General features: G+C 37.2%; 1 protein-coding gene across 1 annotated transcript in view; it reads left to right on the top strand.

Moving 5' to 3' along the window:
* Nucleotides 1-2,052: 2,052 nt before the first annotated feature.
* GFRAL (GDNF family receptor alpha like) overlaps nucleotides 2,053-27,556 on the top strand; it is a 52,554-nt gene continuing 27,050 nt past the window's right edge. The window contains exons 1-6 of the mRNA XM_010995386.3: nucleotides 2,053-2,217; nucleotides 6,286-6,420; nucleotides 8,650-8,802; nucleotides 13,946-14,017; nucleotides 15,216-15,531; nucleotides 22,977-23,227. Coding sequence (XP_010993688.3) covers nucleotides 2,196-2,217; nucleotides 6,286-6,420; nucleotides 8,650-8,802; nucleotides 13,946-14,017; nucleotides 15,216-15,531; nucleotides 22,977-23,227 — 949 coding nt within the window. The 5' untranslated portion in view covers nucleotides 2,053-2,195. The remainder of the gene's footprint in view (nucleotides 2,218-6,285; nucleotides 6,421-8,649; nucleotides 8,803-13,945; nucleotides 14,018-15,215; nucleotides 15,532-22,976; nucleotides 23,228-27,556) is intronic.

Consider the following 27,556-nt stretch of genomic DNA (forward strand, 5'->3'; position numbering starts at 1 on the left):
GCCAAGCTATCCCCAAATTCCAGACCCACAGGAACAGCGAGAAATAGTAATTATTGTTGTTTTAAGACACTAAATTTTGGGGTGATTTTTACATAACAATAGAAAAAGTGGTAAACATGAAGAAAAATGTCAAGTATGAGAAAATGAGAGAAAATAAAAGGACAGGAAACTAATACTCTGTAGAAAAAGGCAATGAAATGGCCTCCAAAGGCAAGTTGGCTTTGAGCATTCCCGTGGACAAAGGGCCACATTACATGGATGCTTCCGGTTCACATACCATCAGTCCCAGGCTCTATTTGTAGTCATTCAACTATAAGGAAAACATGAGCTGGAAATAAACTGTATATCAACAAAGAAGTTGAGTATATTTGGAAATCTCTAGTAGGAGGGAAAGAAAATCTGTTGGAAAAGTTTTTATGATGATTTCATTAATTAGACAAAGTCTTTTTTCAGGAAGGAATTAGAGGAAAAGTGAAGATAAGATGATCTGTTTGAAATGACATATTAACATTGTATAAACATATTTATACAATGGAATACTACTCAGCTATAAAAAAGAGTAAAATAATGCCATTTGCATCAACATGGATGGACCTAGAGATCGTCATTCTAAGTGAAGTAAGCCAGAAAGAGAAAGAAAAAGCCATAGGTTATCACTTATACACAGAATCAAAAACAGAAAAAAAGAGGAGACTAATGAACTCATCTACAAAACAGAAACAGATTCGCAGACATAGTCAACAATCTTATGGTTACTGGGGGAAAGGGGTGGGAAGGGATAAATTTGGGAGCTTGAGATTTGCAAATGTTAACCACTATATATAAAAGTAAATTAAAAAAACAAATTTCTTCTGTATAGCACAGGGAACTATAGTCAATATTTTGTAATAACCTTTAATGAAAAAGAATATGCAAATGAATATATGTATATATGTGCATGACTGGGACATTGTCCTGTACACCAGAAATTGACACATTGTAACTGACTATACTTCAATCAAAAAAAAAAAAAAAAGATATGTTAACAGTTCCAGTAAAAGCAGGAGACAGATGTAGAATATGGGTGAGAAAAAAATCATTAGAAACAACACCACCAGGAGAGGAGAAAGCTAGCTTCTGTGGGGTGCTTCTAATTTAGAGACAGAGAACTAAAGGAAACAGCCGAAGTTACATTACAGATGTGACCCACAAGCTCATTTGATTTTTATTTGCAGTCAGGAAAAGTGCTTTAGGGTAGAACAAATATAATCTAATATCTCCAATATCTCTCCCTTGACCTCACATCCTTCTCCAGATAAGGTCCCAATTTTCTGTTTCTCTTTATAGCCAATTTCCTTGAAAGACAAAATACCTATTATCAAAAATTATCCTGCTTTCGATTTATCCTGAATCCATTCAACCTAGATTTTTGCTCCCCCAATCCTCCCCACAGATAATTCTCTTATTATCACCACTTATGCCTTCCACATTGTTAAATCAGTACTCTGTCCTCATTTTACCTGAGTTATTAGTAATTGATTATATATAACCCTCAAAGATATTCTGGACCAAGGCAACAAAGGAAATATCACAAAAAAGTGATTCACAACATGAGCATTCTCAAGTGTCTAGGAAAATTCTGACCTATGTGGGGAGGCTTTGACACAGTTTAGTATTCTAGATGAAGGGAAAAGAATGGATACATGCTACTATATGTAAAATAGATAAATGACAAGGACCTATCGTATAGCACAGGGAACCATATTCAATTTATTATAATGACATATAATGGAAAAGAATCTGAAAAATAATATATATACATATAACTGAATCCACTTTGCTATACACCTGAAACTAACATTATAAATCAAACCTATTTCAATTTTAAAAAATAGAAAAAAAACCCCACCTTTTTCCTGTTTGTGCAGAGTATGTATCATTTCTTAGTATCTGGCTCCTGGGCTTTCCTGGAAGCATAATATCTGAGCTCAGTACACTCAGGAGAAGATAATTGAATTTGGACATAATTAGGAAAGTTCGCAGCTCAGGAAAGATTGGTGAGGAAACGATGACTTAGGAAACTGACTTGAATCAGTGATGCTCTTCGGAAGCAAGAGCGGAAGCCGAAGCCTTATTCTGGGCAGTTACTGTTAAGAAGGTGGTGGGAGTAAACACGTCTGCTTTTCTTCCAGGTGAGCAGCCCCGAGGTGTCCACCATGATGGCCTTCATTTTCTTCGGTAAGTGACTGATGCTTCGGGTTTATAGTACCCCAGTTCTTCATGCACCGAATGCTGTCCCATGTACTGAACTGTCAGGTAAGCTAACAGAGCCTGATAATATAAAATCCTAATTACAAATTTATGCTTGAACATGGCTTATTCACCTACTTTTACTCATTAGTAACTATGGAAAATGCACAATGTGAGACTTGCATTCAACTCTCAGGTTGCTTCCGGTTTTTTTTTTTTTATAGAATCATCCAATCACTCTGAGTAATTTATGAAGATGTACAGAATTTACAAATATACTAGAGCCTTTTAGAAATGAAACCTTCCAGTACCTATTTACAAGTTATAATATGACAAATTATGAATCGTTATCTATTTTTCTTTGAAATTAAATTAAAATGAGATTAATTGAAATCATTCAGTTTCCCTGATTTTTAGGTGTTCCTATTTATTAAGTAGGAGTCAGTTAGTCGAGTAACACAACACTACAACAAATGCTTCACATTTTAGTCCATTTTTGTGACCTAGAGATAAGTGTGAATTTATCTCTCTTGTGTTGGGTAGAGCGAATGTATTGTAAGATGCTAGTAAAAAAGAATTTGTTTATACTTAGAGCCTATGAAGATCTACGTGCTATGTGTGTTATTAAAGAAGCTATTATATTTTCATCAGCATTTTGTAGAATCTGTAAATTGAATTCAGAAAAAAGGATAGCTGTAATTATAGCTCGATATTAATAATCCACTCATTAAAACGAAGCCTGTGTATTTTCTGCTTTCTCTGTGCTAATAGACGCTGATGAATAAAGGCGTAACTGTGGGCAAGAAAACAAAGAAGGATATTTTGAATTATGATGAACAGAAAAAGAGAATCAAAATAAATCTAGTCAAAGAAAATTAAGGCAAGGAAAGGAATCTTTTTATATAATTTCAGGTTTGGGGGGGTTTAAAATAATAGTTATTTAACATTCCAAAATTTTGCTCCTTGTGCTTATTTCTAATAATATTTCCTTATTTCTATTAAGGAGAATTCTAGGAGAATTAAATTTTTGTAGGTCGGACAGCAATATAGCAAAGCACACAAAATACATTGCAGCTTCATTATGGCCCTCGTTGAAAAGACAACGGTGCCCTCTTGTTTTCAACTTTCACTTCTAAATTAACCTCGACACTAGGTTGCATGATGGAAGGAAATCGTATCTAACACGATCGGGGCCAGAACTGTGCTATTCGTGAGGTTTAACCAGTATTTCCCATAGTGCGTTCTTCAGAATATTTGTTCAGCATCATTTAAACAGGCCTGGTGATGTAGGAAAGTTCTGTAGCCAAAGAAACGTGAGACACAGTCAGTCTTTAAATAGGAGCATTTAATATCCTAATGAGCCTTCTGCATCTTTAAGAAGGTGATAAAATGTGTAACATTCTCCATCTTATTTAGTTTAAAATAGAAGCTGTGTTTCACTTAGCATTTCAGGAGGAACTTGAAAACCCCTGGCTTAAGTACATTTAAATACACAAATCATAGTCAGGAATGGATAAGATTTGGAAAGCTAAAGTTATTTTGCTTCTTCTGGGCCAAATCATTAAGTTGGTTTTCCTAAGTGACTCAGTTATTTCATCTGAGTAGAAGGTGTGGGAAGTCCTGTAAAAGAAACAATCAAGTTGGTGGTTCAACCTAAAATTTTAAATACGAAAGAAAATAAAATTCACTGGGGAAGGATAACATGCAGCAATCACTCATGATCATCGCACTGATAGCAGTGAGGCTCTGATGATCTCCCCAAGAGAGCATCACTTAGAAGTGTCTTGAGGGAGCTATTCACAAGATGTAATGGTCACTGGCAAATAAAATTCCAGTTGTTTCTTAAACTTCTGACCTAAAAATCCCTACTTTGGGATCTTTGGTGAGCTGTATGCAAACAAGTAACCCTGGGCCAGAATCCAGGTGGCTCTCTTTTTCTTCCTCTAGGCTCGCTAACCTAGAGCAAGGGCTTGGCTAGATGAGGTTGCCCGTGAACACACTGAAAAAAACCCAGAACGCTGATATGTCAATTTCCACTCCAGTCCTCAGCAAGAAAAATGTGACCAAGCTACACCCACGGGGCTAATCGCCAGAGGCACTGGTCCAGCCAGTAGCACATAAGATCCAATCAGTTGTCAAGGATTCTCCTTAGGAGAAGAGATTTGGAAAGAGGTAACTTTTTTTTTTCAAAAAGATGTTACTGGCTTTACTTGAAGCCTATAACTCTGTGTTGTGACAGGGGATTCATAATTAACCTCGTTTAAAAAAAATCAAATAATTTGGCTGATTACGACATAGCTGGAGGTCTCCTGATTTTAGTTAGCATGCTGTCCCTATAACTCGATTGTAATTTCCATATTTTTCTATGGGTTGCTTAAGCAAGAGTCAGTTTGTATGCCTGCAGCATCTGTTTGAGTCCTTAGTACACTGTACTGGCTTAACATTGCTACTTTCTTGATACATTTAGAAACCTTGCTGGAGACTTTTCCACCCAAAATAACTTGTAAATATCTGGAAGGTGTTATTTTTATTGGGCATTCCTAGTTATTTATGTATACCTCATTCATAAACAACTATTCAAGGTGGTGTAAGTCAACATGCATTTATTGGATATCTATAACGCATCACTGTATTGATGATGGGGATACAATTCTGAATTACCCCTAATGCCTGCTGAGTAAAACCCTAGAACCCAGTGTAAAGACAAACACAGAAATACACACTTTTCTTACAGAGCGATAAATGCTGTGGTTGGAAGTACCCAAGATTGTAGTGAAACAGCTAAGAGGTATTAAATTCCATTTAGGTGTAGGAAAGGGGGTATTGAATTAGGACAAGTTTCCATCAAATAGGTAGTTATTGTGTTGAATCTTAAAGGACAAAATAAGAGGGTTATTCCAGAGTAAGAAAAAAAAAGGAACCCCTGCTGGGTGTCCGTACAGTAAAGGTTCAGAGATACGAGCATGGAGCATTTGAGAAACTGTAAATGCTTGAAGACCTCCGGATTGCACACGGTGGAGAATGTGAGAGTCATGATATGAGGAACCATCCACAGGATGGGGCAGAGACACGGCAGGACTAGAATGGTAGATTAGCAGGTATAAAGAATTTATCTGAATAAGATGGAACTGGAGGCAGACTGACTAACTGATGGGTTGATCAGATAGTCAAAATAGGAGTCAATGAGCTATGCCAGAGTGTGGATGGGAGAGGGAAGCTGAGGCTAGGATAGGAGCCCACCATGAATCCAAGGTTCCTAGTTTGGGTGCCGCTGTGAACGGTGGAATTACTGATGAAGCAGATGGTCCAGCAGGGGGCGGTGATGAGGAAGACAATGCTAATGATAGGATTGTCTGGAAGTGTGTCTGGAACATCCAGGTGGGGGTAACAGCACCTCTAATTGGAAAATAATGGGACTGAATGAGACATATGAGAATCATCAGTCTAGAGATTTTAGTTAAAACCACGAAGACGTGGAATCGTCCACAGAGAACGCGTGAAATGAGAATGAGAGAAGTCTGAGGGCAGAACACAAGCCACAAATATACTTTCACAGAATCATCAGAGGATCCTGGGGTGGAGTCTAACCACGGGCGGAAAACATCAAATGAGCAAGTGACAAGAGCATAAGAAGAGGGGGTGGCCAAAGGGGAAAGATTTCAAGAACAAAATGACAACAGAATGCCCAGCGATAAAAGGAGGCAGGAGGAAGTCTTCAACCTGTCAAACTTGACGTTGTGAAGATGAGTAGGAAATTTCAAACAGCAGTTTCAATGGCGCAATAGTAATAAAAATAAAGTACACGCTGAAAAATGAATAGTAAGGAAGAGGGAGCAAATACAGGCTCTTTATTTCAGAATCTTACATAAGAGACGCAGAGCTCCACAGTGAGAGGAGAGGTTACAGTCCACGTCCAGCCTGGTAATGATTTTATCCCATTTGATGTTTCATTATTCTGCTCCGTATCGTTAATAACTCAGATTCCGAAGTACGTAATAACTGCCGTCTTGTCGCATTGCTGCTGTTTTTGTTGTTCTGTGGTTGTCGTTACTCAAGCTGTGGGGCTGTGCTTGGAAAGTGAGTCCACTTCCCAAACCACTGACTGCACGTATTTAAGAGAACGCTGCCTAAGTGATGCTAACGGATGCGAAGGCGCCTGGAGAAAAATGGAGGATGCCTGCCATGTACCAGGTGGGGCAAGTTGTTTTAAATACACTCAAATAATGTCCTTTTACTGAGATAAACATAGGACTGACTATCCTAGGAAGTCAGTTTTTCTCTAAATATCTTATGTGCAATCTTGCTATTCAAGTGATTCGATTCACCTTCAATTACTTATTAGTGAATTTAGTTACAAAAGAGTATTCTTAAATTACTCAAGGGCTCTGATGCATTGAATTTATTTAAAGCATAAATTAGCTGTATGCAATATTTCAGATTATTCTTGTCTGAAATTATTATTATCATACTTATCTCACCATGTATAATGTTAAAATTACATACATGCCTCTCAGAAGCATGGCGATAATTTGTCAGATAAAATGTTCTTTTGCTTCTATGTTAACATGTCAGTGATAACATAGGAAGATGACATTTGTGATGCTCAGACATGATTTATTTGCATGTACGTAACATGAATTTTATATTCTTGCAACATATTCACTATTTTCCATTCCAACTCTGTCCAGAACAAGTTAAGATAATATTTATATCATTAAATATAAAATTTATAAATAAAGTATAATAAAATTTATATTATTAAAATATTTTTATTTTTAATTTGTTCTACCTCCTGCATCAAATGTCCAAACATTTGAGGGCAGGTCCAATGGGTAGAGAATGTGAAGACAGAAGAGTCGCTGTCATTTGTTTAAAAGAAAAAAAAATTCCTAAATATACCAAGTAGCTGAATATATATTGAATGAGAACATCAGAGCTAAGACCCATTCACTAAAAGTGGATACACCAATTACGTAGTGGGACCTTAACCTTGATACTATAATGGCAAAACTTTTCAAAATATCTTATTCTAACATAAAGTAAGTTTTATCAACTCGTATAATGAATATTAGAATACCATCAAATCTGATATACCTTCTGGCATATTCAGTAAGAGAAAACCAAAGGGGAAAATAAAAATACATTCTTCCATGACTCATTTTGTTTCTTCAGCCATTTCACATAGAGTAAATTCTGTGATGCTCAAGCCCCTTGCCTGTCTGCTTGTGTGGTCTCTTCCTCCCAAAGCTGTAAGGACAAGTGTGTTGGGTTAAGAGGCAACAACCCATAGTTCGGATGATACCAACATTCACCGTCTCCACCATCAGCTCCTGCCCAGCCACAAGATCTCAAGGAACTTACATAGGACGTAGGGGACAGGAGGGAGACTTCCTTCTCACCCCTGCCTTGAAGGGAGTACACGAATGTTCATACTCCCCCCAAATTATCCAACATTCATTCTCATTACATTCTCATCCAACATTCTCATTACAGATCAGGGGAAGAATTTCAAAGGCAAATTCGCTCAAATAACACAACAATTTTAGGATGAGAATAAAGGATAGAAACAAAAAAATCTGTTATTTGTTTTGATGGTGAAGCTTCTTGTTACATTTTAAGAGGCAATATAAAATATCACATTCAGTGTGTCCTGAATTATTCCATATTTATTTATTTCCGTATACCAATAGCTATTCACTTGCAGTGAATTATAATATTTGCACCGTTTTCCCATGCATGGCGCTGAAATAGAAATATTCTCAAATACACAAATGAAATGTACTCAACTGGTTTTATTCAGAGAAATGAATAACATAAAATGGTTGGGTCGATGAATATGGCTTTTTAAAGCAGAAAATGAAATATTGGTAATTATGAAAGGCTCACTATTCAATGATATTTATTGAGTGCTTGCTGAGCATCAGGACGATTTCATTTTCCATGATAAATTTAGAGCCAGTCGATGTCTTGTATTGTAATCTTAGAATGACATGTAAAATAACATAGCAGATTCAGACCAAATAGCTAATAAAATAGCTAAACTGACAAAATGCTACGATTATAGAGCATTCTGGTCGCCTCCTATAAGGGCAGTCTTGATTATTATTAAAGAACAAAAATTGGCATTCTAAGTGGGGGCAATGCAATTTTAAAATATAGAAAGCTTTAATCTATTTTAGAAAGTAAATATTGGGGGAATGACAGTAGAAATAGATTTTTCACTTGAAAAGTCCATTATATGGACATCCTGTAACAAAGCCAGATAATTTCATTATAATAATGAATTACTAAAATGAAAATGTTAAAAGCTTTGGCGGTGGGGGTGGGGGACTACCCAAAGCTTTAACAAAGCTTGGGTGAGGGAACTAAAAAATTACATTCAGAGTAATGTCTAAGGTGTTACCTGTTTGTGAAATCCAGGAGACCCCCACCGGATGAAGGAGCCATCCAGCTGTAACCTGAGCATCCAGTCCTTAGTGGAAAGCAACTTCCAATTTAAAGATTGTCTCTGTTCTGATGACCTCTATTGTACTGTTAACAAACTGCTTGGGAAGAAACGCATCAATGAATCAGGTACTACGTTGTTAGATGGAATATTTACAGTCATGAAAAAGAAAAATATTATTTCAAAATTAACCACTTTTATGTAATTTGATAAACTCCTTTTTTTTTGGTGATTTGATTAATTCTTCATGTAATTTAAATTTATGTGAGCTGGAGATTTCAAGCTTCATTCAATGATAATTCATTAGAATTACAGATTCACTCGTCGATATATGCATTTGTGAGGCTCACTATGGCTTTACACAAGACTTAAAAGGTAGAAGATAAATAAGGTACCATTTCTTTTGGTCTTTTACCAGACCCTGGTAAACTCAGGGTCTCCTGAGAAAGATCAAACTATAACCATTCACCTAGGACTATGCTTGCTTTTGGATAGAAGCATTTAATCCTTTAACAGGCGTTTATTTACTGCCTCCTCAAGGTGCCAGCCTAACACTGAGGTGGTGGTAATCATACAAGCTGGCACATGTCCTTGAGGGCATGTAAACATTTTCCAAGGGATATGTGGGATCAAATAATCCTAAAGTGATCAATTTCCAGATCCTCCACGTCCCTAGGTCCCCTCTCCGAAAAGTGGTCAGCTTGGCAATGCAACTGTTAGCACAGAGTTCTCCCGTCTTTTTTCAAAGTCATCCTTCCCCCACTTTCTAAGACAGAAAGGTTTACTTCTCATTTATCTTGAATGGTCCCCATGCCCAGCCTCTCCAATCATTCATGGTAAGCTTACTGGACAATTTCCTGTTCCTTAATCTTGCCTTTTCCAGAATTCAGATGAATGTAATTACATAACATGTAGCCTTCTGAGCCAGATTTCTTTTATTTAACACAGTGCATTTGAGATTCATCAAAACATGTCTCTTTGTTGAGGAGCAGTAGTCCATTGCATGGTTAGAGCACAAATGGATTATCTACTCACCACTGAAAGTTATCTGGGTTTGCTCTTTTCTCTTCTGTATTGACAGATTGTAAACTTCTTGAACAAATCAGCTTTGACATTTCATTCTTTTTCCTTTTTTTCTTAATATGATAAACATTCAACATAGTGTCTGACAGCTAGTAAATGATCAATAAATGTATAATAATATTTTAAAAATTTAAATATATTGAGCATATAAATCATGTATTCATTCATAAAATTTATTATTCAGTTAATATGGGCAGAGATCTTGTAAACACTGGAGAATCAATATAAAGATAGATAAGAGAGTCCCTGTTTTTTTTTTTTAAAGGGGAAGCGGTAACTAGGTTTATTTATTTACTTATTTTTTAAGTGGAGGTACTGGGGATCAAACCCAGGACTTTGTGCATGCTAGGCAGGCACTCTACCACGGAGCTATCTCCTCCCCCAACAGTTCCAGCTGTTGATCAGCTAAAACCATAGCAAAGTTGACATTTATCCAGATTATTTTATTTAGCCTATGCTGTTAAATTTAAATATGTATAAATTTCCACACATATGTGTATTATAAAAGACGTGGACATTTAGGTGGGTTCACAGATTATTTCAAAATATATAATTACCAATATAATAGAATGAATTATATGAGGGCAGCATTAATTCACACACATCCTATCTGTGCAAGCCTGCATCTGCTGTCCAAAAGAGATGGAGAGGTGGTCTCTGCTCTAGTAGAGAAGCCTGATTTACATAATTATAACAATCCACGTGAGCTGTTATTTGAAAAATGTACAAAACATTATCGTAGTGTATGTTTCAAAACACATCCGGTACAGAGGCAGTACTTTGAACGGCGCTAACAAGACTGTCCTGGCAGTTTTTAAGCTTAATATTTTCATATCTTGAAATTGATTATACTACCTTTATCTTGCATTAGGTAGGAGGCATTTGTAAAATTGAAGGTAGAAGAAAAGCTCATTTAATAAAATAAAAAGAAATTTTTTTTTTAAGAGCAGGATACCCCTAAGGGGAAAAAGATGATGTGGGAAAGAATGGTAGGGTCAAGGAAGTTTTCATTGTGAGAGCCACAAGCACTACCTCAAGGGAGGAGGAGATATTTTAGAAGTAGATGGATTTGCAAATATTAAGTACAACGTCTAAATTAGATTTTTAAAAAAAACAGATTTCTACTGTACAGCACAGGGGACTATATTCAATATCTTGTAATAGCCTATAATGAAAAAGAATATGAAAAGGAATATATGTATGTACAGGCATGACTGGGACACTGTGCTGTACACCAGAAATTGACACATTGTAACTGACTGTACTTCAATTAAAAAAAATAAGAAGTAGATGGTACACTTCTGAAAGCTTATGTTAAGCAAGTTGAGGTTGTATTTCTTATCTTCTTTCTATAAAGTTTATATAATTATGGGTTAATTGAAACTATCTCAGAGAACATGAATTCTCAATGAGAGGTATAACCTCCAAGGGGTGAAAATTGGTTCTTAAAGGTGAGTGAAAAAATCTTACTCTTTATTGTGTATGAAGCACAGATACACATACAGTCTCGAAATGGATACATGGCATATCTGTGGAATTAAATTTTCATGAGAGGGTAAGGGCAAGGGGAATAGGCAAAAACTGTCTAAAAAAGCTTTTTAAAGGGGGAATAATGAAAATCAGTGGGGAAACACTTCAGTATATTTCTAAGGAGGAAATGGAAATTCGGAGAAATAATGGGTTATCTTATAAGTATTTGAATTTGTACCTGATTTCTATGAATCATCACTCAAACGTAATAAAAAGACAAAAGTAAATGATGAGGAAAAAATATTCAAAGAAATTGAGCCTTGTCATTATGTTTAGTTACATAAACTATGTCACATTCATGTCTTTATTCCATTAAAAAAATTCAACATCATTTGCAGTAGCTCTCTTAAAATAAGTTTCTTCAATGATTTTTGAAAGACAGCAGATATTGGAATATTTTTTAAAGATATGTCTATATGCTTTTTAGAAAATATTAGAAGGTAATAAGTAGGTGAGCTTATTTGAGTTTTAGTCGATTTTTAAACTTTATTTATAGAAGAATCAGCACTGTCTTCAAATTCGGCTTCACAGTCAAATATCACACAATGGCTCCGTCGGAAAGACACATCACTCACGACTGGAAAAAAGAGTGATTGTAGCATAGCAGCGCGGATCTGCCAGGAATCTGAACATTGTGCTCTTTCGTATGAGAATTTTAAGAAAACCTGTGGGAGGGAATCGGAACAATGCAAGACCCTTGATGGACGCTACCTGTGCGCAGCGTTCAGAGAAAGTCTGAAACAGACAATCCTGTGGAGCTGTCAGTGCAGTGACCCTCCGGAAGCAGAGTGCGTTCAAATTCGGGAAAGCTTGTTTGAGAACGTTTGTGTACAGGATGCTCCAATGAATCAAGTTCCAGCCTTCAGTGACGATGATGAGGATGGATTCCACCTAGATATCGTTTCAGGTTGGTACCCCAAAGAATTGAAGAATGTTAAGTGTCATCACAAATAGGAGGTGACCGAAAGAATATTTCATTTCTGATTCCAGCTGTCATTTCTGCCTGTCTTTCTCTTAGAGAATTAAAATGAAAGAACTCAATATTATGACTGTATCTAAAAGGAATTATGAAGAAAGAGGTCATTGCTAAAAGATTTTTAACGTGTTGCATAAAATCATGTTGTAAACATTATAAGCATAATAAAAATACATTTAATTACAAAAACGTAGTAAAATATGTATTAGGATATAAATAAGCATATGAAATTTATATATTTATATCATTTATATATACATTTAAGTGATATAAATATAACATTAATTTCATTCATTCATTCATTGAACAAATACTTAGGAGACATTTACAATGTGCTAAATCCTAAGTCCTGAGCAGCAGGATTAAAAGAAAAACAACAACAAAACTGCCTTTCATTTAAGACGCTTATTATTTTTAAGGGATTTAAAAAAATTAAAGAAATAGATAATATAGTAAGTCATGTTTATTTATTTATTTGATAAGAGATTTCTTTTCAGTGCCCACCATGTCCTAAGACTTGGGGGGAAAAGCAGTAAACGAAACAAACAAACATCATCAAAAATACTGCTCTTCTAGGACCTTACATTCTAAATGGAGGAGAGTCTTGGTTAGTTTCCCTGGAAACAGACTCTGAGACAGAGGTTTGCACACAGAAAATGTATTGGGCCGAGGGCTCGGGCACAAAAGCTAGAAAGAAATGAGAAAAACAGGATTAGGTGGAGGGAGAAGGTTAAAATGCAAGACAACGACTGCAAGAAACTTAGCTGATTCCATGGAAAGGTGGATGGACCTGGGATGGCCTTTTAGAGATGCCGCCCATGGAGGCAAGGGGGCTGCTCCTTTGAGCCCCTTGTGTGGACTGGTCCTTAGATGTGAGCTGTCCCCTGGGAAAATCTGTCCCCTTGAGTGTGTGCCAACTTCCCTGAGATGCAGGCAATGCCTGGAAAAGGACCAGGCACTGGGGAAATGGGAATCGGGATCACCAAAGGGGTCAGCATCCAGTGAGGGGGAACGACCAGGATACCAATGGTGTGAGGGTGGGATGCACATCCAGCGATCAGCATTTTTTTATCTTGGTTTTGTTTATGTGTCTTTGTTTCCCATAGAGGCTCAACCACAGGGACTGCAGATTTGTCCTCAATACGACAGCGGGTGCAGAGCAGGGACCCAACCAATGCTTCTTGAATGAAAGGTTCTAGAATTAGAGGGTCACAGAGTTCACGTCCATTCAAGGGGGGTTGGTCAGTTCTATCATTATAATTCCTAAAAACGCTGGTAGGCTAAGATAGTCAGAGGTAGGAAGAGTCTTTAAATTGCATTTCAATCGAATTAAGACCTTACTGGGCAGAGTTTTTTGGTTCAGACAATATTCCTTCTGTGCTTTCTCCCCAGACAGGCTCTTTGTTTACTTCCACGCACATGGCCTGGTCGTTAGCATTTGTTTAAATGTTCACGTAACTGAATACTCAGAGCAGGGCTGTAAGGCCGACCTGATGCTATTTCAGGGCATTATTTTTCTTCGTCCGCACCTCACTTCTTTTGAGTATCGAGGGTTAAATAAGCATTGCATGAGCTTATATCTATTTTTGCTGGATTTACTCAGTCATAAAGGCTGTCCACATTCTCCTATTAAATCTAGAAAATTGTCCTCTAATAAATGAGCCTCCTTGTTTTCCTTCTAGATAACGTGAAAGAGGATAATAAATTCAAGGGGAATCTAACGACTCTTTCCTATCATGGAAATGTTTCTAGATTGTAATTTTGATCTGCATAGCAAATACTGGACAATATAATTTAAAATGTAGTGACCAGGCTTCCTTTTTGTCTTTTTTTTTTTTTTTTCTTTTGGGTAGGAGTTGATTATGTTTGTTTGTTTGTTTATTTATTTATTTTTTATTTATTTATTTATTTAATGGAGGCACTGGGGATTGAACCCAGGACATTGTGTATGCTAAGCACGCCCTCTACCCTGAGCTATACCCTCCCCCACCAGGCTTCTTAAAGATGTGCCATTACAAAATGAATCGTGTGAATTTTTAATCGTTCTAATATTACACCATGCAACAAAATCATTGCATTTCTTCCATCAGTGTTTCAAAGCAACTGTTTTGCCCAACCATTATTTATTTACAGTTATACAGAGAAATACTTGCCAGTTAAAACCAAAGACTAGATCTTTGTTAAATTTCATAGGTATTTGGATCACATATATTAAATTCTTTGAGACCAATTATTTTTGTATATATGTGGGGGGGGTGGGCATTTGCATCTATCTACAAATATTTTTATATATTGGAATAACTACATGGAGCCTTTAGTCAAGATTCCCACCCCTACCCAAATAAAAAGTCCAACAGAACAAGCATCATTTTGAACTGAGCCAGTGAGCTCACCAACAGCTAGACAGCTCAAATCCAATTTCTGAAGATTTATTGTTTTACATTTGAGAAACTTGGACTGAAGGATTATTTTTTCCTTCAGCTCAGTTTTGGCCCTACACCCTTCCATCACTTCTGGATCAGAAGATGTAACCAGTGTAGATGAAATATGGTCCAAATAGTCCACGACTCAGGTCCCAGGAAGTTCATACTAGCTCTAAAAAAAAAGGAAAGGAAAGGAAGAAAGTGAGAGAGAGAGAGAGAGATAAGGAAAGAAAGAAGAAAGAAAGAAAGAAAGAAAGAAAGAAAGAAAGAAAGAAAGAAAGAAAGAAAGAAAGAAAGAAAGAAAGAAAGAAAGAAAGAAAGAAAGAAAGAAAGAAAGAAAGAAAGAGAAAGAGAGAAAGAAAGAGAAAAAGAAAAAGAGAAAGGAGAGTTTGCCAAAAACAGCCCAGGGGTACATGGTTGTATTTTGTTCATGGATTTCTCATAGTGTTTTGCAGATTTCCCTGTCCTGCTTTTTGTTTACTTTTCCACGCCCTGGGCATATCGTTGCTTTTAGGAACCCGAGGGATCCGGTCCTGTTTGGAGGTGGCAGAGACCTGTGTAGGGGACATGCTCTGTAATGCACAGTTGGCCCTGTACCTGAAAGCTTGCTCAGCAAATGGAAATCCGTGCAACGTGAAACACTGCCAGGCGGCCATACGGCTCTTCTATCAAAATGCGCCTTTTAACATTGCCCAGATGTTGGCTCTGTGTGACTGTGCTCAGTCTGACATCCCTTGTCAGCAGTCCAGAGAAGCTCTTCACAGCGAGCCATGTGCGGTGAGCAGAGTTCCAGCCCCGACCTGCCTCGATGTAATTCACAGCTGCCAAAATGATGAATTATGCAGGTGAGCAAAAACACGCATTTCTTACCTTATTTTGGCACCTTATTTGTTACAGCCCAGCCCTAACACTTGCTCTCATTACATTAGCTAGCGTCCCCACCCTCGTCCACCCTGATGTAAACAAAGCCAGACAGTTCACATTTTCAAATCCCTGGTACACATGTATCCTTTTTGAAATTCAAACGCAGAACTACAGAACATGTTTTTAGGATAAAAAAGAAAAAATTCAGCCTGTCGGGATTCGGTACTCATGAAATCGCATTATTAAAATCATCCATTCAAGTTAGACTAATAAATTTCTTAACAGACCCAGCTTGTACACGCATTTTGTTATTTGCTTTTTGGGGGGGTCTGGTCCACTGAGGCTGTTAGATGTCATAGGATTTGGACAAAGTGACTCTTCCAACTTGAAAAGAAAGCATTTGAATCTTAGGCTGGAGATGAGGAAGGAGCTGGTCATCCCCAGCGCACGTGGTGTCAGGACTGCACCCTTCTCCTCTTCCCAGCCTCTCACTGGGCAGCGATGCTAGTCATTTGTTTGCTTATTCAAAAAATAATTACCAAGCACCTACTACGATTTTAGGCATCATGGTACAAGACACAAAGATGCCTGCCCCGCGGAGCTAATGGTCTGGTAGCGATGAATATATAATAAATAAGGAAAATGTGTATTGCAGTATAAGGTAATGAGTACTCTGGAGAACACACACACATAGAATGAGGGGAGTTGTAAATGAGCAGAAAGAGTTGCAACACAAATGGGGGTGGTCCCGTTAGGGAGCATTTTGCCAGAGTTGAAGAAGTGAGGAAATGAACCTGTCTTGGTAAAGATTGGAAAGAAGAGACACCAAATAAATGGAGGAGGAAACGTGTGGGGCACGTCCTCAAGCAGTGAGGGTGACACGTGCAAGGCGGAGAGCCACGGGAGATGAGTTCTACTCTGATAAAACGGAGAGAGACTGGGGGGATCTGAGCAGAGGTGTGAGTGATCTGCCCACGTTTTAAGACCTCCACCCTGGCTGCTAGCTGAGACTAGACTTCACCTTTGCAGGTAACTCCTCCCAGGAACCACAAATGGAACCCAGTTCTCCGGCTTTCTCTTTTCCTTGCTATGATCTTCATTAATATGCTTCCTTATAGACACAGGGCGAGTCTGTTGTGTGGTAAGAAATCCACAGTGAAGTGGGGCTCCTGAGACCCCAGTAAGAAGAGGGAGTAGAGAATGAGACTACAGAATGCTCTTGATGAATCAAAACTATCTGTAACATGGGTGTTACCACGTTGGCGGTGCTTTACTTAAGAACCAGCCATAAATTGTACAATTCTTGGATCCATCTTCTGCTTCTTTTTGGGATAATTATCCCAAGATAATTCATATTAATTTGTTCCCCCAGTATCTTCCCGCAGGGACTATTTGATTTAATGGTGTTTAAATGAATAAAACTCCACATGGAGCAAATTCATTTAAAGATCAAAATCAGCATTTAGTGTGAAGGAGGGGCTCAGCGGGATAGCTCAGGGCGAGAGTTGTCCTATTTGACACCTGGCTTTACCTACAGGCGAATGAGACTCAATGACGTCAACTTCCCTGTTGGGCTGGTTCTTGATAAACTGCTTTCCTTTGGTCTTTTAACTGTCTTCACTCCTACGGGAGAGTCATCCTAACTTGCAAAGTTGCAAAGTAGCTGCAGATCTTGTAAACATTTGTCAACAAAGGGAATGGCTTTCTTGTAACACGCATTCTGTAAATAAAGGTTAAAGATCTCAGCAGGTTGCTAGAGCCTTGATTTTTTCTTTTTTCGTCTTTTTTTTTTTTTTTTTTTTTTTTTTTTTTTTTTTTTTTGCTTCAACGTCTTCTATAGAATGCCAAAGTTCTTGAGAAAGTTTTATTAGAGGAACTTGTCATGCAAAGTTATTTCAGGTTTTACTACATTGTTTCTCTTGAGTGAATAATAAATAATCATTAAAATATTTTTTACAGTGCAAGCTGAATTTTTCAAACTCATTTATGTCTCAAAAAATCTTTATTCAGTGAAATATTGCATTTCATTGATTCAGAGATGCAAATTTTTGCACATTTTAATATCCTTACCACATTTGGAATGAGTCTTAAGCTCAATGACAAAAACAAAAACCGTTAAATTAAGACAATAACTTGATTGCTAACAAGTGATTTTAGTTGTAATAAAATAATGGTATCTTGTACAATCAATGAAATGTGGTAAAAAACGTTTGATTATACTATTTTTCTCATATCACAAAGAGAATATTACTGTTTATCATCTGTCTTCACTAACTGTGAAATCAAACAACATTTTAACCAACCAGGGAACACTTTTTTTAAAAGTAATTCTTGTAAAAATGCTAGATTTCCCCAAGGATGAGCACCCAGCTTTTCTTGCCAGGGCCCCAGATAGTCCACCTCATTATCTTGAAGTTATTTGTACTCAACTTTCACAACATGATCTTATCTGAGCTTCCCTGGAAAATAAAATATTTTGATGGCAAACGAGGGGATCGGCTGGTCCAGCCCTTAGGAAGTCCCGTGTGGTCTCTGAAACACACGCTCTTGCATTAACCTTACCTTGGCATCAGCACATTCTCAGACTGACGGGTGCAGAGTTGGTGATTTTCCTCAACAAGGACCCCTGGGTTCCACCACGTCTCCGAAGTGCTTAGTGCAGGCTCCGGAACACGATATGCACCCAGAAGATGTCATCTCCTTCCCTCCACTTTCGAGTATCTTCTACTCACTTAGCTTTTATCACGTCCTGATATGCCTACACATGTCTCTTCTTCTGTGATTTCTATCTTTCATATACTGGTTCAGGGAGTAAGGACAGTGTGTCTTCTGTTTCTTTCCACCATGTGCAAAGAGTCCCTTAATGACCCCTTTATAAAGGTGATGGAAATATTACACACCATTAGTTGTCAAGATGAAAAGATGAATGCTGTCATTTTTCTCAAGCAGATTTTGCCTGAGGGAGATTTCCAGTATTTAGATTACATTAGTGTTAATGCAATTCAGATGGGGAAAAAAAAGTCTCCAAATGAAAAACCACTTCTTCGGTGAGAATGTTAAGACTTTATCATTTAGGATCCCTGTAGAAGCCCCTGTATTTGGGGCAAAGCAGAGCACTTGGATCTTAAAATACATCTCCCATCCCTGTACCAGATTCTTCAATTTGTGAGAGGTTTTGAGACTCCTCTGTTTATTTGAAAAGGCCAGAGAAGGTGCTAGAAAAGCCAGTTGCCATTTTAATTTTGTCCAATACAGGGAGGTGAGATTATGCCTTGCCAATTAGAAATGTTTAAGGGTTTACAGGAAATTACAAAACATTGTATTTTCATATGTATGAACTCAAGAATGTAGTGAAAAAAAGTATTTGCTTAGAAGAAATCTTACATACTTTATAAAAGCAAACTTCATAATACACATGTTTATTTTAAGTGCTGGGGAATAATCACAAAGTTTAATTGTATATTAGGTCACAGAAGCAAATATAATATATTCTCTGTGCAGAAGTACACAGACCACATTCTCTTACATTTTATAATGGAACCAGAAATTTATAGCAAAACTAAAAACCAAATAATCAACTCTATTTAAAAAATTACTCTTTAAAATACTTTATGATTCAAATAATAAACCAGAAGAAAAGGTTGCAGAATATCAAGAGAACAGGGATAATGAAATAGCTACCCACCAAAACATCTCAAACATAAAACAACATTTCTATAATGCAAACTTTTCTGCCATATTTAATGTTTTACAAATAATTTAGGTAACTAATATACCAACGTACTTTATAATGTACTTTATAATATATTCATTTTTAATTAAATATTCTTCAGTTCATCATTTTTGTAAAATTTCACAACTAATTTTCTTTTTTTAAACATTTTTTATTGATTTATAATCATTTTACAATGTTGTGTCAAATTCCAGTGTAGAGCACAATTTTTCAGTTATACATGAACATATATATATTCATTGTCACATTTTTTTCTCTGTGAGCTACCGTAAGATCTTGTGTATATTTCCCTGTGCTGTACAGCATAATCTTGTTCATCTATTCTACAATTTTGAAATCCCGTCTATCCCTTCCCACCCTCCACCCCCTTGGCAACCACAAGTTTGTATTCTATGTATATGAGTCTATTTCTGTTTTGTATTTACACTTTGTTTTTTGTTTGTTTGTTTTTGTTTTTGTTTTTTAGATTCCACATATGAGCGATCTCATATGGTATTTTTCTTTCTCTTTCTGGCTTACTTCACTTAGAATGACATTCTTCAGGAGCATCCATGTTGCTGCAAATGGCGTTATGTTGTCAGTTTTTATGGCTGAGTAGTATTCCATTGTATAAATATACCACATCTTCTTTATCCAGTCACCTGTTGATGGACATTTAGGCTGTTTCCATGTTTTGACTATTGTAAATAGTGCTGCTATGAACATTGGGGTGCAGGTGTCATCCTGAAGTAGGGTTCCTTCTGGATATAAGCCCAGGAGCGGGATTCCTGGGTCATATGGTAAGTCTATTCCTAGTCTTTTGAGGAATCTCCACACTGTTTTCCATAGTGGCTGCACCAAACTGCATTCCCACCAGCAGTGTAGGAGGGTTCCCCTTTCTCCACAGCCTCTCCAATATTTGTCATTTGTGGATTTTTGAATGACAGCCATTCTGACTGGTGTGAGGTGATACCTCATTGTAGTTTTGATTTGCATTTCTCTGATAATTAGTGATATTGAGCATTTTTTCATGTGCCTTTTGATCATTTGTATGTCTTCCTTGGAGAATTGCTTGTTTAGGTCTTCTGCCCATTTTTGAATTGGGTTGTTTATTTTTTTCTTATTGAGTCGTATGAGCTGCTTATATATTCTGGAGATCAAGCCTTTGTCGGTTTCATTGGCAAAAATTTTCTCCCATTCCGTAGGTTGACTTTTTGTTTTACTTATGGTTTCCTTTGCTGTGCAGAGGCTTGTAAGTTTCATTAGGTCCCACTTGTTTATTCTTGCTTTTATTTCTATTGCTTGGGTAGACTGTTCTAGGAGAACATTTTTGAGATGTATGTCAGATAATGTTTTGCCTATGTTTTCCTCTAGGAGGCTTATTGTATCTTGTCTTATGTTTAAGTCTTTGATCCATTTTGAGTTGATTTTTGTATACGGTGTAAGGGAGTGTTCTAGCTTCATTGTTTTACATGCTGCTGTCCAGTTTTCCCAACACCATTTGCTGACGAGACTGTCTTTATTCCATTGTATATTCTTGCCTCCTTTGTCGAAGATTAGTTGACCAAAAGTTTGTGGGTTCATTTCTGGGCTCTCTATTCTGTTCCATTGGTCCATATGTCTGTTTTTGTACCAATACCATGCTGTCTTGATGACTGTAGCTCTGTAGTATTGTCTGAAGTCTGGGAGAGTTATTCCTCCAGCCTCTTTCTTTCTCTTCAGTAATGCTTTGGCAATTCTAGGTCTTTGATGGTTCCATATAAATTTTATTATGATTTGCTCTAGTTCTGTGAAATATGTCCTGGGTAATTGGATAGGGATTACATTAAATCTGTAGATTGCCTTGGGCAGTGTGACTATTTTAACAATACTGATTCTTCCAATCCAAGAGCATGGGATATCTTTCCATTTTTTAAAGTCTTCTTTAATTTCCTTCATCAATGGTTATAGTTTTCTGTGTATAATTCTTTCACCTCCTTGGTTAGATTTATTCCCAGATATTTTATTACTTTGGGTGCTATTTTAAAGGGGCTTGTTTCTTTACTTTCTTTTTCTGTTGATTCATCATTAGTGTAAATAAATGCCACTGATTTTTGAACGTTAATCTTGTAACCTGCTACCTTGCTGAATTCTTCGATCAGCTCTAGTAGTTTTTGTGTGGACCTTTTAGGGTTTTCTATATATAGTAACATGTCATCGGTATATAGTGACACTTTTACCTCTTCTTTTCCAATTTGGATCCCTTTTATTTCTCTCTCTTGCCTGATTGCTGTGGCTAGGACTTCCAGGACTATGTTGAATAGGAGTGGTGATAGTGGGCATCCTTGTCTTGTCCCAGATTTTAGTGGGAAGCTTTTGAGTTTTTCACCATTGAGTACTGTGCTGGCTGTAGGTTTTTCATATATAGCTTTTATTATGTTGAGATATGTTCCCTCTATACCCACTTTGGCGAGAGTTTTTATCATAAATGGGTGTTGAACAACTAATTTTTTGAATGAAATAACTTCTATGAGTAGATAAATCATGCAATTTAAACTTTGTAAAACACATATTTAAGAATGAATAAATGGCAATTATCAACCTCATAAATGACCATCAATACTTTCAATACGTACATTTAGATAACATCTCATAAATAACCCTAACTGCATTAAATTTTTAATATTTGTTCTTCTGGATTCAGAATTATATGCTCAAAACATTTGTAATATTTTCTTAAATATAATTTTTTGAATACAGGTTGATTTAGAGAAATATTTCTTAAATATACATTTTAAGATATGTTCATTTTTTGCCACTATATTTAAAAGCTAATGTCTTTAAAATGACTTAAAACACAAGATTATTGAAAATAACATGATGTATGGATTTAAGCAGAGTAACATCACGAGGGCAAATAAACTCAGGACAAATGACAGGTACTCAGAGAGTTTTCATGCATGTTTGATGGTGACCTATTCAAGAAAGGGCAAAAATTAATTATAGGTGATAAATATTAAAGAAGAAGATTAATATCTTTGGTTCCACTGAATAGATATCTTCTTACTGTGAACATTTCAAATATAAAGTTATTGTACATTACCCAGACTGTTATTTAAATTTAGTACAGCAAGAATGAAATATGTAGAAAAGTTATGAATGGATGTGGTTCTAATGGATTATCTCAGCCATTAACTAAACTCATGCTTTGCTTCGCATTAGCACATGCTGCCAGAGACCCTCAGAGCATTTTGTTAATTCTCATTAGTCAGCTAAGAAATGTTAAGAAAGAGTGCAGCACCTCCCATCCTGTGGGAAAGCCGTCTTGAAAGGTCAAGAATCTTTCCCGAGATCACTTGGTGTGAGACAATAGCCAAATGCAAATCTCAAAACCACAGTCTGCGTCAAAAATTATTGCTAATAAATCTCCCAAGTAGTTCGCACTGCAAATCATCACCCACTGAAATAAAATTAGTAATGAAGGCATATTCATCCAGGGAATTCCCCCAGCCTCTGTCTTTCATCACAGAAGGAAAATAATTCATATGGTTTCTCTCCTTTTTCTTCCATGCTCTCTAGTGCGATGTTTGAAGGTGCTAACTTAGTTCTCAGCTATGTTTTGAAGCATCGAGAAAGCATCTTGTTTCACATCGATCTTCCATTAGGCGAAGCAGCACCATGTGTTAATGTGAAATAATACTTTCAGAGACTAATTCGTTTCTTGACTCTTTCTAGGAGGCGCTATGGACCATTTCAGGCAAAGTGCTGGCCGCGCGTGACTAGAAGATGCCATGAGGATGAGGTCTGCATCAGTACTTTAAGCAAGCAGGACCTCACTTGCTCCGGAAGTGATGACTGCAAAGCAGCTTACATTGGTACTCTTGGGACAGTCCTCCAAGTGCGGTGCACCTGTAGGACCATTACCCAAAGTGAAGAATCTTTGTGCAAGATTTTCCAGCATATGCTTCATAGAAAATCATGTTTCAGTAAGTTAACCCCCCAGAATATATATATTTCTTCTTTTTGTCTACACAACACAAAGTAGTAATCCAGCATGGAAAATTTGTTTGCAAAGACAACTTTATGTTTGCTGTTCCGTTTTCTACTTTCTGATGATATCTTGACCATTTTACTCATTTATCTGCAAGTGGTACATGTCTGTAATTTAGATGATTGGTCACTCCTAGTTATCATTTATTAATTTCAAGGTTCACTGCGTAAAAGGTTTATCCTAGCAGATAACTGGATGTATCAGGTATCTGTTGCAAGTAACACACCAACCCAAAAACTCAGTGGCTTGAAATAACCACTTATTTGCTCACAGTTCTTCTCACTGGGCTTGGCCCAGTTGGGTGGGTTCTTCTGATAGTCTTGTTTGGGGTCACTCACATGGCTACAGTCATCCGGTGGCTAGACTGAGGCCGGACTGTCCGAGATGGTGTTTAGCAAGCATGGTTGGCAAGCATGGCATGGTTCTCCTCCATGTGACCCCTTCAGCAGTAGATTCTGGACCTTGTTCGTGGTGGTGCTGGCATCCACAGCAGCTAAGCGCCACGTACAAGTACTATCCAACCTCTGCTCCTGCTGTGCTCACTAATGCCCCATTGGACAAAGCAAGTCACATGGCTAAGTTCAGAGTCACTGTGAGAAGGGATGTCAAGGATCTGTACGTTCAAAGCTGGATTCCTTGGGGTCGTTAACAATCTGCTAGTTGGCTGTCCCAACCTCAGTGAAGCATAGTTACCCTTGGGTTTAGTTGGATTTGGTTATCTCCCCTTGGTCTTTAATATATCTGCTGATCTGCCTGTAGTGAGAGGATGGAAAACACATTTTCTAAAGCTTTTATTCACTCTGTTTTAAGGATAAGAACCCTGAGATTTAGGAACTTAAATCATTTGTCCAGTCTCAAAGTGGACAAGTAGTTGAGAGGGATTTGTCTGTGAGTCTTATAGAAAAAACCTGATGATGTAATCATGTAGCATTCAAGACACCTCCATCACCCACCTTCAGGGAGAGTCCCTGCAACCAAGTCCCAAAACACCTCTGGCCCCTGGGCCCTTTGTCGTAACCATCAAACTCACGAGCACCATTTCCAGGAGGGAATAATAGATATTTACCATTTCTATTGCAAAAAAAAACTTTATATTTATGCAAATTTTGACACATACAGCTATGCAAGTATCTTTATATCTATATCTATATCTGTCTAACTATAAACACATACACACATTTTTAATTATTTTCTGTTTTTCTTTAAAGATACTAAAGAGATAACACATTAGCCAACATGATCAAAATTGTGATCTGCTTATTAGCCACTATATATAAAAATAGATTTAAAAAAAAAGTTTCTGCTGTAGAGCATGGGGAACTATGTTCAATATTGTAATAACTTTTAATGGAAAAAATAAGAAAACAAATATATGTGTGTATATGCATGACTGGGACATTGTGCTGTACACCAGAAATGGACACATTGTAACTGACAGTACTTCAATTAAAAAAAATTTTTTTAATTGTGATTTGCTATGTATTCAGTCATAGACATACAACCCAGAGTGCATGATTTTGATTCCAGCAGAGCTCTCTGTGGGATTTCTACAGTTTCTATAATTAGCACTACAGACAGATTTCAGTAGAAATCACGATACAAAGAGGAAAATTGCAGCATTATTTATGCTGAGTGGTAATTTCTAAATAATCTTCCTCTCTGATTATTATTAGGTGGCTAATTCTGTTGGAAGTAAAGGTATTTATAAGGAATGGCTCATAATGTTACAGAAGGAAATACCAAACAAAGTAACTTAAGCCAACAGCCATATATGCAATTACATTATCATGATTATTTATAAGTGGTTTCTCCATATTTAACGGTATCTAGAAAAAAAAAAAGTAGTTCCTGCAAGCTAGTGATAACTCAGTTCCATAGGCATAAATTCCCTAAGAATGCCATTCCAAGCAACCTAATTCTGATTCCTCCCACATGGTTTTAATTATTGTTATGTTTTGCTTTCATTGTATCTGGCTACTCTATCCCGTACAGAGCAAAAAATATATCTATTCATGGAGAGATAGTAGATACAGACCCCCAAATCCATAAACATTGACATACTACGTAAGGTTTTAGGAAAATGAGAATTCAAACTGATTTCTCTTTTCTTCACTCTCTTAGTAAGACTAAACATTATGAGGGTTTTGCTTCAAACCTGATCCACTAAAAGTAGGAATTTTAAGGGACAGGTTTACAGAATTAAAGGAACTTGAAAGGCCTTCCGTCGCAGTTCTGGGTCACTGAATTAATTGGAAACGTTTTGCATAAAGACACAAGCCAAATCCTTAAGGCTGGCTAGTCCTAACACACTCTCATCCCCTGCCCCGTGTACTTGGGGAGTAGTAGCACACGGAGTCTTTTGACTGGACTCTCTCTCATTGCCCCGACCTCTCATGTCACCCCAGTTCATAGGCTCACGCATTCTCAAAAACATATATTATACAATTAACACATACGCACTACTATATATAAAATAGAGGAACAACAGGGACCTACTGTATAACACAGGGAAATATATTTGATAGCTTGTAAAAACCTATAATGGAAAATATTCTAAAAAAAGAATATATATATATATATATATATATATATATATATACATATAAAACGGAATCACTTTGCTGTGTAAATCAACTATACCTCAATAAAAAAAAAAATTTTTTTTTAAAGTAGCCATTATTAGAGCTGGTTTCCAAAGCCTTCAGCTTCTGCTCACTTTACCTGAAGGGGGCAGAACTGAGTCGAACATACCGGACAGCTGGGGAGAGTTTCCCACTAGTCACATGTGTTTGGCTTAGAAGCATTGTTTTTCAAACTCCCCTGCCCTCAGACCACAGCAAGCAATGCATTTTACATCAGATGTTTACATGCAATGTCTTCCATTTTTAAAAAATTATCATGATTCCACTCCATTTTTTTTTTTTTTTTTTTGGTGAAGGGAGGTAATTAGATTTATTTATCAACTCATTTGTTATTATTTATTTTAATGGAGGTACTAGGAATTAAACCCAGGACCTTGTGCATGCTAAGCATTCGCTCTACCACTGAGCCATACCCTCCCCCTATATTTCTTGCCCAACGCTGAGCACAACCTACAAAGTGGACGTCATGACTCCCTAATGTGTTACTCTGGGAAGTTTGCAAAGCACTTGCTTGAAACCTGAATTTGTCTGGAAGTAACGTGAGTTGATGTATCCAGGTCAGAGTCTTATAATAATTATAAATAATTATAGAGTAGCTAGAAGTTATTGAGTGCTTACTTTTGCTCACGTTTCTCATCTCATGTTAATCATCCCATGAGCTCGATGCTATGATTTCTGGATTGTCACCCGGGAGGTGAGGGGGCTGAGAGGTGAGATGACCAGCTCAGCCTCCAGGTTCCGGGCATGGTGGGTGCAGGATCCCAGCCCAGGCTGGCCCAGAGCATCCCACCGTGTCCTGCCGCCTGTGAAACAGTAAAGACAACGAGCTTGTGTCTGTTCAGCGCTCTCCCCAGCCCTCCCAGGCAGACCTCTTCTTTCTGGTCTCAGATCTGGACTTTGAAAACATACCAAAGAGCCCATGTCAGTTCCTGCCTGCAGGACCTCACTGGTCCTCGGCCACCAATTTGCACTTGACTGCAAACCTCCGCTGCCACCCAGCCTCCCTTCTCTCCAGTGTCTTGCAGCACAGAGCGAATTGGAGACAGTTGGGATGGAGAGGGACGAGAGAAGTGGGAGAGAGACAGAGAGACTGGCTAAGACCACAGAAATGGAAAGAATTCAAAAATCACTGTTGCCTGAATCCGTAGTCTCCTATGGAAAAGTGATGACCTGGTAGATCATAGTCCCAGGCTCAGATCTGCACCCAGCGACATGTTATCTGGGTTACGTAAGGGGAGAAATTTTTTAACTGGGTCTTGAATATTTATCCATTCTTCCCGAACAGGATGATTTCCATTGCCGTCTTAAAAGATTTTTAAAGGGATTGATAGTTGCCAAAGAAAATAACTATGAAGAATAAAGATGTCGAACATTCAGTTTAAGATACAGCGCTCTGCCATTAGTTTTTTTGTTTTAACATTTTTTATTGATTTATAATCATTTTACAATGTTGTGTCAAATTCCAGTGTAGAGCACAATTTTTCAGTTATACATGAACATATATATATTCATTGTCACATTTTTTTCTCTGTGAGCTACTGTAAGATCTTGTGTATATTTCCCTGTGCTATACAGTATAATCTTGTCTATCTATTCTACAAATTTGAAATCCCAGTCTATCT

Source organism: Camelus dromedarius, chromosome 19 (genome assembly GCF_036321535.1).
Source record: "Camelus dromedarius isolate mCamDro1 chromosome 19, mCamDro1.pat, whole genome shotgun sequence".
Lineage (NCBI taxonomy): Eukaryota > Metazoa > Chordata > Mammalia > Artiodactyla > Camelidae > Camelus > Camelus dromedarius.